The sequence below is a fragment of the Rhododendron vialii genome, chromosome 6a, assembly GCF_030253575.1.
Source record: "Rhododendron vialii isolate Sample 1 chromosome 6a, ASM3025357v1".
Lineage (NCBI taxonomy): Eukaryota > Viridiplantae > Streptophyta > Magnoliopsida > Ericales > Ericaceae > Rhododendron > Rhododendron vialii.
The window spans coordinates 11,542,095-11,562,864 of record NC_080562.1 but is presented as its reverse complement, the minus strand read 5'-3'; the positions used below and the strand labels follow the sequence as shown (position 1 = coordinate 11,562,864).

General features: G+C 37.4%; 2 protein-coding genes across 2 annotated transcripts; both read left to right on the top strand.

Annotated features, from left to right (window-relative positions):
* The first annotated feature begins 3,760 nt into the window (after positions 1-3,760).
* On the top strand, positions 3,761-9,120 carry LOC131328867 (alcohol dehydrogenase-like 2). The gene is made up of 11 exons (XM_058361826.1): positions 3,761-3,792; positions 4,594-4,720; positions 4,864-5,003; positions 5,799-5,845; positions 5,986-6,311; positions 7,061-7,143; positions 7,328-7,403; positions 7,535-7,599; positions 7,684-7,779; positions 7,900-8,061; positions 8,752-9,120. The coding sequence occupies exons 2-11, from the start codon at positions 4,666-4,668 to the stop codon at positions 8,866-8,868; spliced, it is 1,167 nt and encodes a 388-aa protein (XP_058217809.1). The 5' UTR covers positions 3,761-3,792; positions 4,594-4,665; the 3' UTR covers positions 8,869-9,120.
* Positions 9,121-11,779: 2,659 nt separating this feature from the next.
* LOC131328866 (cytochrome c oxidase subunit 6b-1-like) lies at positions 11,780-20,508 on the top strand. Its single transcript, XM_058361825.1, has 5 exons — positions 11,780-12,031; positions 18,798-19,130; positions 19,551-19,633; positions 19,736-19,817; positions 20,070-20,508. The coding sequence occupies exons 1-5, from the start codon at positions 11,990-11,992 to the stop codon at positions 20,121-20,123; spliced, it is 594 nt and encodes a 197-aa protein (XP_058217808.1). The 5' UTR covers positions 11,780-11,989; the 3' UTR covers positions 20,124-20,508.
* Positions 20,509-20,770: the final 262 nt, after the last annotated feature.

Below are 20,770 nucleotides of genomic sequence, written 5' to 3'. Positions count from 1 at the left end.
TCGGTAGGTCTTGAAAGCTAGTCAGCGAAACCAATGCTCGAGAAAAAACGGATGGAAAGTGAAACCGATACTTGAAAAATGAGGACACGAATTACGATACGCTATGATGATGATAAACTCTGATAAGACACTAACACTTCATTTGTTGATTTGATTTTATGAAATGAACTGTTTTCTGCAATTTACTTTACAAAATTATATGATATTTTTTGCTAGTGTAAGGGACATAGGGGTATGAGTTAACTACTGAGCTTAAAAACTCACGGTGTTACTTTTGTGACCCTGATATATTATGCCAGGCCTAGGTGACGAACAAGGAAAATTTTATGCTGAACAAGTTGTTGCAGAGGAAGATGGATGCCCTGAAGAGTAGAATTTACCATAGTACCCCTCCCCCTTTTTTTGTATAAATGTAATTTGATTCAAGAATTATTGTTTTGTAAGACTAAATTATGATTTTATTTAAATAAATACTAGACTTGGTTTTACTGTATTTAAATTAACGTTCCCATAAATCGCAGCATTACAGTATAATGCTAAAGTTTTTTTATTTGTGAAAATGAGATACTAGTAAAATGCATTAAGCTTTTAGTGTTTTTTAGAAACGGGGCCTAAGCCAACCCGCCCTGCAATTTCGAAATGAGTTCTAGTTGTGTTAATGACATCGTGTTCAAAATTTTCAATACTCTCTGCAACCATGATTTTCCTCGGGAATACACCTAATCTGACTTTAGAGCATGTACACAAGAGTAGCTAAATGGATGTATTTCGGTATTTTACGGAGGCAAACTCAAAAAGATGCACTGCACCGGTCTCGGTAAAACTTTGGTATTTTACCTTTGGCCACCAAACCTCGCTTAATTTCCGGAGGCACTATTCATCAACAATTGCTTACTTTATTATTATCCCACGATCGACTTTTTCTCTGTTCTCTATCCAATATTGCAGCTAAAACGCAGCAACTCTCTCTCTCTCTCTCTCTCTCTCTCTCTTCTCGTGTGGAGGCAGTAGAAGACGACGATCTACGAGGACAAAGAGTTAGATGAGGATTTGGAGGAGCTGAAAGGGTGTTCGGACTGCTCTCGAGCTAAAAGGGTGTTGGATCTGGAGAAACTGAAACTGAAAGGGTGTTCCATAAACTAGAGGTTTCTTGACGAGCAGTAGAAGTCGGCGGAGTTCGACGAGTGCTCGTCAGTTCTTCAGGCAAAGTTTTCTGATCGTGGATTTGGGGTCAATTTGGGGTTTGGATTCAATTTTTGATTTTCTGCAGATGAGAGAGAGGGGGGTAATATTTAATAATATTTTATAATAATAGAGATGATAATAGAAAAAGATTGATGTGAGATTGAGAGATGTTTGGGTAGCTAAAATAAAAAAAATGAACTATTAGTAGCTAAAATACATCTCTATTGGTGTACATGGTCTAGTTCCCAACTACTACAAAAGTGACGTGTCAGGCAAGGTGGAAGATAAAGGTCATCCAATTGCAGAGCCGGTAGTAGTTGTACCACAGAACAGTCATGCTGTGCTCAATACACATGCACCTCCTCGAGTCTTCAGCTCCGTCCAGTAAGCCTTACTGTTCAGTCCCGGTCAGTCGGCCATTTTCCAGCTAACATCAGTTTCTTTTCATGATCGGATCTGTTCATATGTAGATCTCGTCAAAACGCGTAACCATGTCAAAAATCATGTCCATCGGATATCGTTTGATATATGATCGTAATCCATTTATTTTGGAAAAAAAATACATACCCACATTGGATTGGAACCCCTTTCATCCATTTGTCCAAAATAGTGTTCTGATCGTGTATTGAACGATATCCGATGGACATGATTTTTGACATGGTTACGTGTCTCGATGAGATCTACAAAATAAACGGATCCGATTATGGAACAAAATCGATGTTAGCCGAAAAATGGCCAACTGGCTGGAACTGGACAGTAAGACTTACTGGACGGGACCTGAACCCCTTCTAAAATACTATTATCCAAACACTTACGTAATCAGAGTATTTTTGTATCTGAAAACTGTGACTATCTGGTCGAGTAATGTCGTCTTGTACAGTATTCTGAAAAATAAAGTTTGATCGGGCATGCATAAATAGCTATATGATCAAATCCATTTTATTTTGTATGGCAACGTAATTTTGTTCTTAAGTTACCGTTGCCCATTCAATATAATGTTTTACAAAAATAATTTACTTAATTGACGAGCTCTAAAAAATGATTCGGGTTATAGTTCAAAACTCAAAAAGGGTTTTTTTTTAGGAGAGTACATCAAGCTGTTCAGCTGTTGTGACTTGATTGAATTTGTGTTAGGAAAGTTAGGAAACTAGTCAAAACTTGAAAATGAAATGCGAGCAATCCTTCAAAAACGTAATAAGAGCAAGTTTACCAGTGGAGAGTTATACTACATTGTCAACAATTCTCAATTTTATTTTAGCTATCAACTTTTTCTTTCACAACTACACCAACACTATCTATTTTACCTAACATCTATTAAAATTTTATATTCTCTTTTTTCAAATATTACAAATATTACCTAAATAATAAGTTTACATATACATACATATATGTGTATACAACGTATTCGGTCTTCAGACCCCCAAAACCCAATCTTCGATCTATATGACTACCTCCGATTGGAGCTTGTCAACCGCCGTCGAAGGAGATCACGGGTTGATCGCTGCTTCAAACCCAAATCGAAATCAATCGTTGCTTTAAAAATCGAAAGCCCAAATAAAATCAAACTTCAGCCCACTGTTTTTCACCGGGAAAATCGATTTTCACTACATCTTTTCCGTCAAAGGCTTCTCCGACGAGCTGATGAGTAACGGAAGTGGCCGGATTCGACGAGTTCAGTCGACGAACTGAAGGGTTTCGAGGATAATGGGTTTCACTGGATAAAAAAAAGAGAAGAGAAAGGAGGTAGGAGAGAGAGAAAGAAACAATAAAAAAAGAAAGGTGTGTGAATAGTCCGTAGGTAAAAATGAAGAAGAACTGTTCATAAATGTATTTTGCCTCCCCTTTTACCTCATCTGCTGCACGCTGATTTTTTGTGCTTTTCTTCTCCAAAATAGCTAAAAAGACATTTTACATCTTCTGATGTACATGCTCTAAGAATTCATAGGGGAGTGGCTTTTGGCTTTTTCCCTTTAGATTAAGAAAAATTCTTAAATCAGCTCAATGAGCTGACAATAGTGAATGTGTAAATGTGTATTAAAGGATATAAAATACATAGAAATACGTGTTTTTCTCGTCTTCTAGTGTGTTTATCGTCAGCCCACTAAACAATAGCAAGATCGTTATGTTAATAAAGTAAAAATGTTAAATTCAGAGTAGAGGACAATCAAGAGGTGTTTCACTTTTCAAAAAAAGTACTTTTTGAAAAAAGATGGTAATTTCAAACTTAAATATAATGAAAATGAAAAATATTTTTTCAATTTTTTTTGGACAGTTTAATAGATCTTAATGAGATCTACCAAACAAGATCCATATTGATAGAAAAATTATTTACGTAAACACACATAATTTTTGAGCTTAAAATTAATTTTATTTTTCAAAAAGTATTTTTTTTGAAAAGTGGAACACCCCTGATGGGGGACTACCCACAAAGTTGTCGACAGCAGCACCAACCACCAAGCATGGTACCATATGCCAAAAAAAAAAAAAAGTTATATAATATGGTAGTTGCTTACATAAAACAATGACCTTTTATAATTATAACTGAACAAGTTAGTAGTTCAAGTTAGTGAACAGAAGTCCACCTTATACAATAAATTTAGGGGAATGCTACATGCCAAGAAAAAACACCCAGAAAAAACCCTTAAAGTTAGTGTGGGGCCCACCCACCCACCCACCCACCCACCCACCCAACTCATTAATTTTCCCTTTTTTTTTCTTCTCGGGCCAGTCCTCATTTCTATTCTCTCTCTCCTCATCTCCCCTGCTCCTGCCCTGCAAATAGAACCAGAGCACTCTTTTTTTTTTTTTTTTTTCTGATCCGAGAACCAGAGCACTCAATTCAGAGGAAATGCTCAGGAAATCAAAACATCCAAAAAAAAAAAAAACAGTGTCAGTGTAAGTGACTTCAAAGTATAAACCCCTGATATCATAAGTAAATATAATCAAGAAAATAGAACAAAAAGCAGGGGATTGCTCTTCAAAGATTGAAGGTATATTATTACAATCTATAAGAATGAATGGATCTCAACCTTAGAAGATAGTTGAATCTCTGTCCATTCATTTCTCCCATTTGGCGAATCTCTCATTTCTTCGACTCCAAATTTAGAAGATTGTTGTTGGAGTAATTTTGACGGAACTACTTAGAGATTGCAGAGAATTGGTATTGTTTTTTGCAGAGATTTCAGTTTTGGCGGGCTCTAAAATGAAAGAAACCTTAAAACACATGGTCCTTACACGAAGATAATAGGAGAGAGAGAATAGAAATAAGGGCCGGCCCAAGAGGGAAAAAAAAAAAAGAAAAGAAAATGAGTTGGGTGGGTTGGTGGGACCCACACCAACTTTAAGGGCATTTTTCGGGTGTTTTTTCTTTGTATGTAGCATTTTTCATAAATTTTTAGTGCAATCCACCGCCTAATAAGTGAACAGAGAAGTCCATAAGAGAAGCATTCAAGCAAAGAACCAGAGCAAGAAAAAGGAGAAATGGAGGAGAACAAATGCCCATCAAAGACAGAAGGAAAACCCATAAGATGCAAAGGTATACATATTTTCAGATCACTATTGGGAATCTGCTTTTAAAAACACTTGGTATTGGGATTGGGATCATCATTTCTGTTGCCATTTTTGAATTTTGATTAATTAGTGTCTGTTTTCATTTCTGTTTGTTCTGTGTTCCAACAGCTGCAGTGTGTAGAAAAGCAGGGGAAGCACTGGTTATAGAAGAGATAGAGGTAGCCCCTCCGAAATCTTGGGAGGTTCGGATCAAAGTAATCTGCACTTCCCTTTGTCACACTGATGTTACCTTCTGGAAATTAAATTGGGTAAGTTCTCCCCATCATGTCCTATATCGAATATATTGTTGGGCATCTGCTCAATTTTGAGTTCTAGCTAGCCAAGTGGGCTCGGGCTCGTTTCTGTTGGCTCGAGCCAACTAGTGTTGTAGTAGTACATTTCAAGCTCAATCCTTCCCAGCCTGAGCCCAACCTTACGCGGACAATATAATATGCCAAACGAGCATTCACTAAAACCTGGACATTTTCGACTCTCTAAACTCTATTTTGAATTTGTATCTCACGTTAGAGTACGTAGGAGTGCAACGAGATCAATATTGGTGTTGAGGTGATTAATTTTGGTAAGGATAGGACGACAATTTTAATGCACCTATTTGTATAGAGATTCATTCTATGGTGAGTCTCATGTAGAAGTAGGCTTTGAAGAGAACACTTATATTTTGGGTTTGGTGAGGTTTTCTAGATGAATTTTCAGCAGAAATTCTTCTTTGAAAGCTCTCTTGAGCATTTGTTCTCCTCTTCAATTAGTGAAAGCCATTGTTTGGCTGCCTTGCCCTTAGGATAGAGGCTAACACCCATAATAAATCGAGCCACATAAATCCTTGTTTTTTCATTGTTTGGTTTTCTCTCTCGTTTGTTCCTTGTTTCCATTTTGCATATTAGTAGTAGTTTGGTTCTTCTTTTCGGTAGTTATAACCATCATTGTTCATAGTACGTTGAGTTTTTACTGCTTTCGGAACAACATACATGTCATGCCAACATCATATTTGGCATGCCAATTCTGCACAGTTATGTTCTAATTATCCCTCTCATGCCATCATCCAGGGACCAGCTTCAGCTTTTCCAAGGATTTTTGGGCATGAAGCAGTTGGGTAATAGCATAACACTTGTTACTAGTCCCTTTTTTTCTTTCATATGATCATTTGATAAGTTTATTAATACAGTAAAATAAATCTTTATACTACTTCCAAACAGACCATTTTGAGATTGGTTTTGTTTCCTTCTATTCCAGTGTCGTAGAGAGCGTAGGAGAAAACGTGGAGGAAGTAAAACAAGGAGACAGAGTGTTGCCTGTATTTTTCCCGGAGTGCGGAGAGTGCAGGGACTGCAAGTCTACAAAGAGCAATTGTTGCACAACGTTTCCATTCACTCATTACAATGGGATGCCGAGGGACGGAAGCAGCAGATTCAAGGACTCGAACGGCCAGGATTTGAATCACTTCTTGTTCGTTTCTAGCTTCGCCGAGTACACTGTCGTGGACATTGCCAATGTCGTGAAGATAAGCTCTGATATCCCTGTTGACAAGGCTTGTTTGCTCGGTTGTGGAGTTACTACTGGTGAGTGACTGATCCTAGTACACAAATTCTGCTTTCACTTTCGGCCGCCTTTTGCGCACTTCTTGCTTGCAAGATAAGTCTTTTTTGTTGCTGTCATGTAGCCTAACTCTTCAATATAGCCGACACCGAATGTACTGAAGTTTTAGTGCAGAACACATGGTAAGATTTTAGTATGCAACTGTTGGCATTCGAGAGTTAGTGAAGTTTGTGGTGGAGGGGGTGAATTGATTAATGCCAAGTCTCAATTCAATCTAATTTAGTCAAATTCAATTGCGAAAATTAGCATCCCGTCATTGATAAAATTCCTCAGGTCGCAGATATGGTGGTAGACAATAAATGTGATTAGGCCTATCCTCTAAGGAAGTAAAAACATTTTTGGAAAAAAAGACACATGCTCTTTCCCGGAACATCTATGCGAATACATGCCCAAACCCTGCACCGGATTCATCGCCTTGAATAACTGGTTTTCCCACGAGTCTTTCTTGGATACCTTAAAACTGTGCTTCTATCTCCTACAAGGCTACAACCATCTTGACATGGAGACACCAAGTCACCAAGGACAAAAACCATGATCCTAATAACCAATAGTTTAAACAAGAGGAAATCGCGATAGGAGTATTCGGTTTCCCTAATCTGCAGTCATTCAACAGTAACATAATTCAGGGGTTGGCTACTTATTGTCATTCAAATTTCTTACGCCAGTGATGACGGGGAAGATCGAACGAGTGATTTTAGAGTGAGTTTTGCAGGAGTGGGGGCAGCATGGAAGGTTGCAGAGGTGGAACAAGGCTCCACGGTGGCAATCTTTGGCCTTGGGGCTGTGGGCCTTGCGGTAATTCACTTGACTCTGGCTAGAATTTTCTTAATTTGGACTAGCACACCAGACTTTTAAAATCATTCTACGTTATAGCTAGAGTACTTGGATTTCAAAAGCCTACCCAAATTTCTCCTCCCGAAAAATATCCGTGTACAAAAGGAAGGGGAAGTGTTTTCTAAGTGTAAATACTGTGTAACAGGTTGCAGAAGGAGCAAGGCTGCGCGGAGCTTCAAAAATCATAGGAGTTGATCTGAATCCTGACAAATATGACATTGGTGAGTCTTGATAGTACTTTTTCTGATGTTTTAACTAATTAAATCGAGTTGGACTGAAGCTTAATGGGAGAATGGAACTTTGTTCAGTTTTGGAATGTTGAAACTAAATTTATCTTGCTCATGCCATGCAGGGAAGCAATTTGGGGTTACTGACTTCATCAATCCTGCAAATTGCTCACATAAATCAGTCACCGAGGTATTAATATACTGCTCATCCCCAGCATGTTTTGATCAATTTGACAAGGATTTTATGTGCTATAAACTGTTAGTTAATGATCAGGTGATAAGAGAAATGACAGACGGTGGTGCTGACTATTGCTTCGAGTGCATTGGATTGGCGTCCTTGATGCAAGATGCTATCAATAGCTCTCGACCGGTCTCTCTCCCCCTCTGGTTAATGAGTTTCATATAGAAACTTTCTGAACATTTCATTCGGATTAAACAGCAAAGTTTTATGGAACTTTAATCGAGTCGGTTTATTTCTTGATGTGGTTAGGGGTGGGGCAAAACGGTGATACTGGGGGTGGAGATGCACGGTTCGCCATTAAGCGTCAGCTCTATTGAGATTCTCAGGGGAAAAACTGTTACAGGATCCTACTTCGGAGGAGTCAAAGCCAAATCAGACATTCCATTCTTTGTCAAAAAGTATCTACATAACGTAAGTTCTGAGGACTACTTCATGGTTATCTAGTACTCCTATTTAACGCAGAGAGCTGTCTAGAAACCAATATTGTCAAGGCTAAATAACACAGACACTCTCTCGAGTAGTGGCATTAGTAATAAAGGCAAGAACATTGACAGTGGAAATCGAGTGGTACTTTTTTCTTTACTCCATTCCCTAAGGAAGGAAATGGCGGAATGGAAGCTCAATTCAAAACAACAAGCAGCAAGAAGAATAGGAAAGCATCCTTAGTCCACTTTTGCCTTAATGCACGTATTGAATTTATTCGGAACTATTAGAGCCGGATCTACTTTGTCGGGAAGATGAGTCTAGTAACCAATAGTATTATTAAGGCTAAATTGCACGGACATTCCCTCTTGTAGTGGCTCGTATTACTAACACCACCTCAATTGAAAAGGCGGACCATGACACTCCCAATCTAGTTTAGAATTTGGATTTAATGGTATAAGTACGTAAAAATTATTTATAAGCAATAAAAGAGCAAGAGTCCGTATTGTTTCCACACAAAAAAATTTTTTTGACAGGACAAGGCTTAGACTTTTGGAGAGTAAGACACAAATACGAAAGTCTCAGAGACATTTTTTTCTCAATTTAGCCTTGGAAACATTGCTAGCTAAATCATTGGTATTTCTTCATTTGATGGAACGAATTATTGATGTTTTTCAGGAGCTTAATTTGGAGGGATTCGTGACACATGAAATCAGCTTCCAAGATATTAACAAAGCTTTTGACTTACTCCTCCAGGGAAAGAGTATCCGATGCATCATATGGATGGATAAATAGAAGGATTGTTGCTTGTAACTTCTATTTGTACATCTGTTTTTGTGTCAACTACGCCGTTGTGTTGCCAACTAAATTCAAGTGCATATCCCTGCAAAAAAAAAATTTGATCAGAGCACATCCCAGCAAATTATTATATACTGTTTTTTTTTTCCTGCCCATTTGAGTCAGTGGAATGCAAAGCCTCTCTGAAATATCAAATTTACAGCTGGTTTGTAAATTATTTTCCTCCTAAGACAAGGCATCTGTTTTTCTTTCTTGTGGGCTTTTTCAGTATCTCAAATTACATTAATTCGCTGTGTAAAAAATTAGGAAAATATTTTCCGGTAAAATATTTTACTTATTTTCCAGTGTTTGGTTGTGTAAAAAATGAGGAAAATATTTTACCTATAAAACATTTTCTATTAATTGGATGAAAATAACTTACCCTTAAATCTTCCGTAAGTTATTTTCCGAAATGAACCCGCTGCCTTCTAATGCAATTCTCACTGCTCAATTTCCTCGATCGTCAGTCCTGACCTACGTTCAATTCCAATATTCTTAGATTTCTCAATTATTTAAGCCCCCAACTCTCTTTCTACACTATTTTGTTAATTTCTGAAAATATTTTTCAAGTACCAACCAAACACCGGAAAATAAAAGTTTGAAATTTGTTTTCTAAAAAAATATTTTACATTGTAAAACATTTTACATCTAAATAAATGGAGCCTAAAAGATGGGTTTTTTTTTTGGGGGGGGAGGAGAAATCCTATGAAAGGCAGTGTAAAACACTACTAGTATATGTCAAACTGATCAATTTTATCTCGGTCTCTCTCTTCCCCCTATTGCTACAAACTTCCAAGTTTATTTCTCTCCAGTCTCACACATATTGTTTGGAAAAATTACTGTAATTTGTAAGGATGCGATAACTCTCACTTGGAATTCAAAACTTTACATGACGTACTGTTTACTTATTTGCTTATTATTGTGGACGAACATAACTCAACTTAATCTAGTTGTCAAGAGGTCTTTGGCCCAACGGCATCTTAAGCACTAGGAGTAAAGAAGTCAGGAGTTCAACCTTCCAAGGTGCTAATCTATTAGTATAACAATACTTGAGCATCCGCATCAGCTTCTTTACATTTTGGATCACTTTATTAATTTAGCTATTCACTTTTAAAATACCTATGCATTATACTCTCTACTCTCACTCTCTTCTCAATAAAATATTTCCCCTCTACTTATAAGTACATGAAAAATAAAAAATAATAATAATACCAGAGAGAGGTGTAAGAGATTTTAGAACCTAGACATACATGAAAAATAATTTAAAAAAATTAGTAGCGGGTGAATAGTTCCCCTTTACTTTAAGCTAGTGACTGTAGCGTTTCTATTTTGAAAGGAGCACCAAGCGAGGTTGGTGTGAGCCTATTTTTGAACTTGGACTCTCTACTGTAGTGTATGGGGTGAAATAAAGACACTAGTAAAATGCTCTAACTTTTACTTATCCAAAAAAAATATGCAATACTAACTTTCGCAGAGCAAAAAACAAAAGAAAAAAGAAAAGAAACTTAACATAGCTACGTTTTTTGACAAAAGGAAGATCATTTATATTAAAACGACAAGATTACAAATACAATAACCAAAGAAAATACAACAAAACAAAACAAAGAAAAATCGCAAGAAATCAGCATCGAGGTCGGACCCATCAGCCACACTCTTGAAGGAGGATGGGGTGACAATGTGGTTACTTAAATATCTTACGAGCTCTAGACTCTTTGCATTGTATACTCGGCCTTGTAAATGCGAATTACATACTATCTAAAGGTTGCATTGTACTCTGATTGTGTACAAAATGTGCTTGAGTGAGTATCAAGTTTTTGTGGGCAGACAATTGCAATTGGGTCATTAATTTCCTATATCCCTAGACAAGCCAATTCCCTTGCTCATGAGATGGCTTCTTGGGCTATGAGGAACAATCTCTGGATCCCTTTAAGCTGATGAGCTTCCTTTGCCTTGCTTGAAGGTTCTGAACATGGAGTTGAAGGATCTGGACCATATCCAAGTTGGGGGATGACTGTTTAGTATTGTTTCTCTTGTTTGTTCGCCTTTCTTTTTCCTTTTTCCTTTTTATATATCTCTCTCTCTCTCTCTATTTTCCCTCATAAAAAAAAAGTATCTCTATCTCTAATTTAAAGGAAAATTATATTGACACTCTCTTTTATTCTCACTTTTTTTTGCCTTTATTATTGGAAATGACAAAATTGTTCTCCTACTTATTAAATACCACATTTTCACTGTAGATACATAAATAAACATAGGTAAAAGAAAAAGAATGTATGAGTTCAAACCCTACCCCATGGCTAAATGTTAAGTTCAATCCTCCAAAAACCATTTTGGGGCTAGCCCAAGAGGTTAGAACTAACCTAGTGAATTGAGTTCAAACACTAATCCCTGCAAGGTGCTCCCATTGGACTCGAGCACCATTAGGACGGTTGGGGTGATCCCCCGTACTCCTTTCCCATAGATTTAGGTTAGTTTAGGTGTAACAATGGAGTATAATTTTTCACTCCTCAGCGTCCTCGTCTTCGCCTGTAACACCTACATACTTAATTTGAAGGCACCATAATACTCCCTCTCCCTCTTTCCCATTATGTTCTCTATCTACGGGAGACCGTGTCATTTTGACCTTAAAAAATAAATTCTTTTTGAAATAATTTCTTGATTGTTTTTTTCTTGTACCGTTCAAAAGATTTTAATGAATACTTTTCAATCTGAAAAAAAAAATGTCCAAAAAATATATATTTTTAAATGTTTTATTTGTTAAAGATTAAAATGATACAACTAATTGTGACAAACAAACAAAACAGGACAAATGGAGTAATCCCATTCCTAGGGCTTTTGGTGCCATTTTGTTGGGCTTCCCGATTGGGGGAAATGTCTTTGAGTTTAATTACGTACCATTCTGACAAAATTGTAACCCAAACCCAACGGCCCGATAATCTTTTCAACGGGATCGAGAAGCGACACGTGGCTAACTGTGAACGGCCTTCACCCTCTCGCCTCCTTCGCGTTCCTCCTACTCTGCTGTAACTCCTTCATCAGCCGTCTCTCGCAGCTGAAGCTCCCCCCGTCCAATCCATCCATGGCGCAAGTCGACAACACCAAAATCCAGTCCCTAAATGAGGTAATTTTACCTATACACCCTCATGCACACTTATTTTCGTTTGCGTAATGTTGAAATGGCTTCGGACGCTTTTCAGATTGTTTTACCAAGTAGATCTAAATCGATCTCTTGTCGTTTTGTTTGAAAATTCGATAAATTTTGAGCCTCGATATCTGTTTTTCTCTGAACGGCTGTGACTTGAACGGATCTGTTTCTTATACAAATGCAGAAAGACTGAATTTGTAGCATAATGATCTGATGTGTGGCACTGTGTATAAAACAATTCAGGGAAATCTTTATTTATGTATAATTCTGGTTTTTCTGGACTAATAAGAGGTGATTCTGATTCTCTTGATTTATGGAATGTCTTGAACTTTGTTTCGGATTCGGGTATGGACCGTATGGGCTTTTTTTTTTTTTTTGATCTTTTCTTTTTAGTTTCTGGCTTAGGGGTAGATTTTAGTTGGTTAGATTACTGCAGCAGGGGTTTCAATGCTACTCCATCAGCTCAAACCCAAACCCAAGATCTCCACAAAGCCGCGCCACATGCCATTGGGAAAATTGCCGAGGAATTCCCAATCCTGGATTCTGAGGTATCTTAATGTGACGTGTTCAAAAGAAAAAGAAAAAAGATTCTGAGGTATCTTATATAGTCATGACTGAGAGATTGTTTGGGCTTCCGATGTTTACCCTGAAATATGCAGTTTCTTTCTGATCGTTTTATTGATGGGAGTTCAGTTTTTGATTTGTAAATTTACTTGGTTCAGATTTATACAGGGGCTTTAACAAACTTACTTGGTTCAGATTTATACAAGGGCTTTAACAAACTTCTCCTCAGCCCTTGCTAAATTCTCTTTTTTCATCACAAAGATGGCCTCGTTGTTTCATTGTGTGTTAGGTTCTAAGAAGCACGGATACAGATACGGATACGATACGATACTGATACGCGAATACGTTATTTTTCCAAAAATAAGGATACGATACGTTGAGGGATACGTTGAATATAAAAGTAAATAAAAATGTATTGTATATAATTTTTAATTTCTAAAATTCCATTAATGATTAAAAAATTTCATTACACAAATTCACCATTTCACATGCCGAGATAGATATTTACATGTAGTTATATATATAACTGGATTAAATATATATACACACACACACACCCAACGCGAGAGAGAGAGAGGGGGGGGGGGGGGGGGGGGACTTACAAGGTTGTAAAAGAGAGATGAGAGACGAGAGAGAGGATATCGTCGGTGTGTTTCTGGTATCGATTGGTGGGGGAAAAAGAAAAATATAGTCCTAATTGCAATGTTAACCCATATATTTTAAGTAATAATATATTTACCCTCGCCCGTATCCAACACGTATCCGCGCGTATCCGAAACATATCGGGATACCAAAAAATAATTCTAAAAGCAGGATACTTTTAAAAAACATACCGGATACGTATCTGGAGGATATCCAAGAGTACAACATTCGATACGGATACGATACATGATGATATTTAGGCCAAAATAGAGTATTCGTGCTTCATAGGTTAGGTTGCGTACCTGAGGGTAGACCCAAAGCATGAGAGTGTTCTAGGATGTTGACAAGTTCTGAAGACTCGGGACCGTTGAAGGCGGAGGAGGAGAGAGCCAAGGCAGATCCTAGAGAGAGATGGGGTGGCAGTAGAGAGGTTGAGTAATGCACTCTGTGTTGTGTATCAATGAGTGGGTTTGGCCAAGAGTCCGGTAGAGAGCCTTTAGAATGTTGGGGAAGCGTCCCTTATATAGGTGAGGAGAAGGGTCTGAAGTCCAGCTGTCTGAGGACAGGTGGAAGGTCCCTAGAGGTCACAAACCAAAAGGTCGTTGGCCTAGGGTCAAACCCATGAGGTTGACTGTCAGAGGTTCAGTGATATATGGAAGGGGGAATTACCAGACAGTGGTAAGAGAGGCAAATAATGCCCAACGCATGGACCACTTTTTTTCAAATTCATCTAAACATGAAAAGGAGAAAAGAAATTGCCAATACATGGAAAGGACCACCTAAAATGACTATTATGCCCTCAATTTTTTTGTGAAATTGCACATACATGAAATGGAGAAAACCAAATTCTCAATACATGAAACGGAGAAAAAGAAATTCCCCATACATGGAGTCAGTTTGAAGTTGAATCTGGGTTTGGATCTAAGTTGCCCCTTCTATGGACTTAAGTTGCCCCTTCTATAAATCTAAATTGTCCCTTTTATGAACCTAAATTACCCATTGTATGAGATCATGAGTTGATATGTACTTGAATCTGAGTTTGGACCTAAGTTGCCCTTTCTATGAATCTAAGTTGTCCCTTCTATGGACCTAAATTGAATCTAGGTTTGGACTTTTAGTTGCCCCTTCTATGTACTTAAGTTGTCCATTCTATAAACCTAAGATGTCATTTCTATGGACCTAAGTTGCCCCTTCTATGAGATCATGAGTCGATATATAGTTGAATCTGGGCTTTCACCTAAATTGCCCATTCTATGAATCTAAGTTGTCCCTTCTATGGGCCTAAGTTGAATATGGGTTTGGACCTAAGTTACCCTTTTTATGGACCTATGTTGCCTCTTCTATAAATCTAAGTTGACCCTTCTATGAACCTAAGTTGCTCATTGTATAAGATCATAAGTCGATATGTAGTTGAATTTGGGTTTGGACCTAAATTGCTCATTCTATAAATCTAAATTGCCCCTTCTATGGATCTAAGTTGAATATGGGTTTGGATTTTTTTTTTTTAAATATTTAGTTTTATCCTTCTCTTAGGGCTCTTCAACAAGAGCCGTAGAGTTAAAAATTAATTATGATCCTTTTTGATAAAATGATTAGAAAAATAAGATTTTTGCATCAGTTCAAACGGATGAAAAATTAGAACACTTAATTTTTTCATTTGGTTTTGTGGTTCTCTTAGGGCTTTTCAGCGAGAGCCCTAGAGCTAAAAATTAATTATGATTATTTAAGAAAAAAATTGGTTTTATTTTTCTAATCATTTTATCTTAAAGGATCATAATTAAATTTTAACTCTAGGACTCTGGTTGAAGAGCCTTAAGAAAATCATAAAACCAAATGAAAAAAATTAGTGTTCCAATTTTTCAATCATTTTGAACTGGTGCAAATATCTTATTTTTCTTATCATTTTATCTTAAAGGATCATAATTAATTTTTAACTCTGTGGCTCTCGTTGAAAAGCCTTAAGAGAACCATAAAACCAAATGAAAAAAATTAAGCATTCCGATTTTCAATCCGTTTGAACCGGTGTAAAGAACTTATTTTTTTGATCATTTTATCCTAAAGCATCATAATTAATTTTTAGTTCTAGGGCTCTCGTTGAAGAGTCCTAAGAGAAGGATAAAACCAAATGTTTCAACACCAAAAAAATAATAATCCAAAACGGCGTTGTGTATAAGGTATCAGTGGAAGTTCATCGACCTGGAAATCGGTGGATGTAGCTTCACTGCTCTTTCAATCACATAATATTGCACTTTCAATTAAATTATATTGCTCTTTCAATCATATAATACTGCTCTCTGAGTGTGTGTACATTGCTCCCTGAATGTGTATTCATTGCTCTCTGAGTGTGTGTTACAATAGAAAAAGGGTATTTTTGTCTGAGTAAATTATGAATACCATGAGCTGGGCATTATTTTTCCTCTTTCCATGGGTTTTTAATTCCTAAAAAGTGTCCCATGTGTTGGGACTTATTTGCCCCACTCTCCACTGAACCGTAATTCCCCCTATATGGAAGGAGCTGCATAGGTAAGTTACACCTACCAAAGTCTGAGGTATTCAGAGCATCTCCAACCTTGACCCATTTTAAGATTCAAATTTAAAAATGGGGCAAAAACTACAAAAATCTTTCTCCAATCTTTGATCCAAACCCTTCCCCATTTTGGGTTTTACCCATTTTTTTGCCCAAATCTGAGACAACTTTTGCCTTGGCTTATTTCTCCAACGGCTAGTTAGTGAGAGAGAGAAAGAGCCCTAAGAGGGAGATGTGTAAAATTTGGGTTTGATGGTTGGAGATGTGTCTACCCAAAATGGATTTTTACCCAAAATTTGACTCAAATTTGAATAAAAATATGGGTGAAGGCTGGAGATGCTCTCAGAGGTTCAAAAGAGGTATGATACACAAACCGAGAAGTTGTCCTTTGGTCAAAGGGTCTACGTCTCTCTCTAAGGGCATCTGTATCAGGCTTGTTAAAAGCCCATGCAAACTAAAGTAGCGAGAGAAATCCAAAAAAAGTCTAAAATGTACTCTGCACCAGACTTGCTATAATACCCTGCAATATAAAAGAGGAATAGTTCCTCGTTTAGTAAGCCGAGAAACTATTCACTAGTCATTTCATATAATACTATTATTCTTAGCCCCACCTCCTATTATTATATTATTTTATCAAAAGTCCCCACTTATTTGCACTACCCGTCCTTTTCAGGAGAAGCCCCATATTAGTTTCATTGTATATTTAATTGAAAAGAGAGTGTAAATAAAGAGTCTGATGCAGTGAACATTTTAAAAATAGATAGCTAAAGTAATAAAGTGACTTTTAGCTCTCTAATTTGGTCCAAAATTTATTGATGCTGGTGCGGATGCTCTAAGGTTGCGTTCTTATGAACTTAACTTAAACTTAACTTAAATCTAAGAATTTTGTCCTTATTTGAATTTTTTTTGCATTGGTTAGTTTTGTGCCAAACTTTTGTGAGTGTCACTTTTTGCGCTAAAAAGTGGTTATTTCTCAAAATACTTGGGTAAAAGTAAAAAAGTTTACTTTTCCGATTTAACCTACAAAAATTTGGCGCAAAACTAACAAATGCGAAAAAAATTCAAATAAGGACAAAATTTCCATATTTAAGTTAAGTTCATAAGAACGCAGCCTAAGACTGGTCTGAAGCTCACCTTCAGATGATCCCTTGAATTTAAGCCTCCAATCCACAATCCTCCTTCGGTCCCGAGTGACTTGGGCCCTGCCTTCAGCCCAAGTGTAAGCCTTCGACTTCAGGAGGGGGTTATCCTTCAGCCATGCCTCAGGGGTCTCCTTCGGCCGGGCTAACCTTCGCCTCTTGAACTCTCCCTGTTTCCTTCATACCTTGATACTTGGTACCATATACCCACATACATTATATTCTAAACGATACAACCGAGTATTTCTTATGTGCTCGGGGGATCCATTGCCTACCCAACTCATTAACATGTTCCGTGCCCAACTTTTCTCTGACAACTTGTAGGCTGTCATGACCACACTAGGGTACGAAATTGATTGAAGTTTTGGTGGCATTTTACGGTCTATACCCAGTTAATGATTTATGTAGAAAAATCAGTATTTGAATATATCGAAGCTGTAATTAGCTAACATTGTATTGGTTATCGGTTATCCTGTTGGTCAGGATGTTTGCAAGTGTTAACCTGGTAAAGTGTGTTAGGTTTACATATACCAAGTTTCAAATCTGACTTGTTGACAGTTGAATTCCACATTCTCCTCAACTCTATGAAAGAATATACTATTTTTGGGCTTTAGGCCCTCACCCTGAGCTGCATCGCTTGAACTGCTGGTGCTACAGATCTTGAGCTTTTTGCTTTTACCTTCTTTTTCTCGTAAGCTATGCTTTTGTCTTCGTAGAGCATGTGATAGGATTTTGGTTTGAAGCTTGATTATGTATTTACACAACAATTTTCTCTATAGGCTCTGTCTTGTAATCAATTTAACTTTTTTTTTTTTACCTATTTTTGTCGAGCTTTCTTCTGTCTTGTGAAATTCAATGGCCTTATGTACCTACCTATGCAAAATGTTATTGCTGCTTATATCAATCAATGTTTTTCTAGCATGCATTTACTTTTTCTCCTCATTTTCCTCCAGCATTTGCTCAGCTCTTTATTTTTCAAGCTTAGAATTCTGATGACTCCATCTGTGTTTTCCATGACTTCATCAGGTTCTTTGTTTAAATACTATCTCTCTCTGAGTAGGCTTATTTTGTTTTAAAGTGCCAAGTTCTTGCCTGTGTTCGAACTTACAGTATTCAGATCTAAAAGGGTACTTGCACCTTATATAGTATCTGAAGTTCCGTGTTTCCGCTAAAAATAATCCTTGGTATATTTCTAGGCTATAATAACTGATATCATGCAGTTAAAGTGTTTTCATTATGGGTTGCCATTGTTTTTTAGGTGAATAAAAAGCTAACAGCATAAAATTTCAGTTTGTCTTAGTCCTAGACAAAGTTCGGTCATACTATAAGAATGTAGTTACCTAAAATAAAACAAAGCTCTCTCCTTAATTCTCTCTCCTACGTGTAATTTCGCAATTTTTTTCATCTTTTTATTCATTATTCTACACTTTTTACAAAATTTATGTGCCAATCCACTGATGTATAGGACAACAAGAAAAAGTTCATGTTTTTTTTTGTCCCCGTGCATCGAACGGGCAAGATGCTAGTACCAATTATATGATTGTGAGAACATGGGAGGCTGGCCCTTTGCTTTCAGCATGCTCTCTTAGGCAGTGTTCTTGGATTGTTGTGATGTTTTGGGATGGAATGAATGGTCATTCCTTGGCCTCCCAATGGAATGTACATTCACCTAAATTGTTCAATGATGCTTCCATTTGTAAATCTTGTAATTTATTTGTGAACCAAACATGGAAATGAGTAATGGAAGGGACTGATCATTTTATTCCAGCTTCATTCCAGTGAACCAAACACTACCTTACATCTTCTCATGTCTGCTAGTGGTATCTGTTGCTCATAGTAGAGTCTTCTTGTCTGATGCTTTGATACACAGCAATACTTATTGGTGAAAGAAGAGAAGCAGGATATGAGTATGAAAGCTGCAGAAGAACCTGAGGTGAAGAACCCTGCAAACACCACCTCTGAGGAAGTTGCAACTCCGAAAACTGAGGAAAATCTAGTTGTTAGTTCGAATGGAGTATCCCCAGCTGCTGATGATGAAAGTAGCGGAGCTTCTACCACTACTACTGAAGAAAGCAACATTACCACTCCAGTTGCAGAGGAGAGTGCGTCTGAAGCCACCGAACCTACTGCTGAGGAAAGCAGCGAGAGTGCTGATCAAGAAGACTCAGGGGATCAAGATGCTGAAGAGACACCAGAGATTAAGGTAAGCTTGTTTGGCCCATCCAATTTCAACTCATTGTTGAGGTTTGCAGTTGAAATGGCTGAAACAATTTTGTTTCCTAGGAGACCCAAATGAAACATCAGTGAATCCTGAAATTCTTATTTTCCACCAACTCATACCGAAACGAACTGAAATATGTTGAAATTCTTTGAAATGTGAAACATACCAGAACATTGAGTTCTTTACATAGCTATTAGAAATGTAAATCAGTGGCATATTGATATCTTCCAAGTTCTTGTGACATTTCCTTTATGTTCTGGCTACATTTTCAATATGTTTTCAAAACATTTCGTTTTCCTAGCTTACCAAAACAAACATACCAAAGCGAAATTTTCATCATTGGCATTGCTTGTACTTTCATCTTCTAATGTTTCTTTCTTCCTTGTGTATATCAAATACCAGCTTGAGACAGCACCTGCAGATTTCCGTTTCCCAACTACAAATCAATCTAGGCATTGCTTTACTCGGTACATTGAGTATCATCGGTGAGTGAATCTGATCCAAGAGTTAATTCTTAAAGCTGATTTATTCCCTCACCTTCTTGGCCCCATTAATTTTTCCGTCATCTTGTTTTCTGGTTTGTTCAGGTGTGTAGCTGCAAAGGGGGAAGGTGCACCTGAGTGTGATAAGTTTGCAAAATACTACAGATCTCTTTGCCCCGGCGAATGGGTATGTATCTGTTCCCATTTCCCATACCCTCATATGGTAACCTAAGATTGTTTTCGAATATTCTCAAGCCCGGTTGATATGATTACGAAAAAACTAGGGTCAGTCCACCAATTTTGCAGGTCTAAGTGTGAAACTTATCAAATCAGAGGGGCTTCATGAATTAAATTATAATGTATATTATTTTTCCACTGCGTGATCTCAACCTTTAGAAGTGTGCATGAAATTTTTTTTGCCTTGCTTCTATGAATGCAGGTTGATCGGTGGAACGAGCAAAGGGAGAATGGCACATTTCCTGGTCCATTGTAGGTGGTGCCTGGTGAAGATAGATATAATATGGTTCTAGCCATTGTATCCAACTTGCTTGGATCTCCCAGATCAATTTCTGAAGTGAGGATTTAACAATTGAAAGGAGAACTCCGATTAGTATCTAATAATTTTTTTTCCCGCATTGGGACTTGTTAAAGTCCAAACATGTGTTGCTTCTGAGATAAGCTATTGACAACCATCATTTGGACGCAATTTCTCGGCTGCATTTTTCCTGCTTCAACTGTTTTGTAGCAGTACCAGGTCATTGAGTAGAATAAACTTAAGCAACGATGTCAGTTTTCTGTACACGCAAAATAAAAGACTTGTAACAGTCTGAGTTGTTTTGCTTGCGACAAGTGAGAACGAAAGCTTGTTTTTTCTTTTACCGTCACAGAAACCAATAGTATATGTAGTAGATATGTTTACACTGTCTTCGAGCTTTATCATGAGCAGTCTTAACCATTAACCATCAGTCTAAACACTTTTAACGGATCGTTTGTCGGACGGATAAGGTTTTGGGTGGATAAGGAAAAAGAAGAGTGTATATGTTATAAGTAGGGTGTCAAATGGGCGGGTTTGGGTTTAAATGGGTAAGTTGCAAGTGGGTTGGGTCTTTAATGGGTCATTGATCCATTTAGACCCATTAA

Excerpts from the sequence above, each read along its gene's own strand:
- LOC131328867 (XM_058361826.1), top strand. The coding sequence starts at position 4,666 with ATGGAGGAGAACAAATGCCCATCAAAGACAGAAGGAAAACCCATAAGA. Across the intron at positions 4,721-4,863 it reads AAAACCCATAAGATGCAAAG|CTGCAGTGTGTAGAAAAGCA; the intron begins GTATACATATTT and ends GTGTTCCAACAG. Across the intron at positions 7,600-7,683 it reads CACATAAATCAGTCACCGAG|GTGATAAGAGAAATGACAGA; the intron begins GTATTAATATAC and ends GTTAATGATCAG.
- LOC131328866 (XM_058361825.1), top strand. The coding sequence starts at position 11,990 with ATGGCGCAAGTCGACAACACCAAAATCCAGTCCCTAAATGAG. Across the intron at positions 12,032-18,797 it reads AAATCCAGTCCCTAAATGAG|CAATACTTATTGGTGAAAGA; the intron begins GTAATTTTACCT and ends TTTGATACACAG. Across the intron at positions 19,634-19,735 it reads CGGTACATTGAGTATCATCG|GTGTGTAGCTGCAAAGGGGG; the intron begins GTGAGTGAATCT and ends TGGTTTGTTCAG.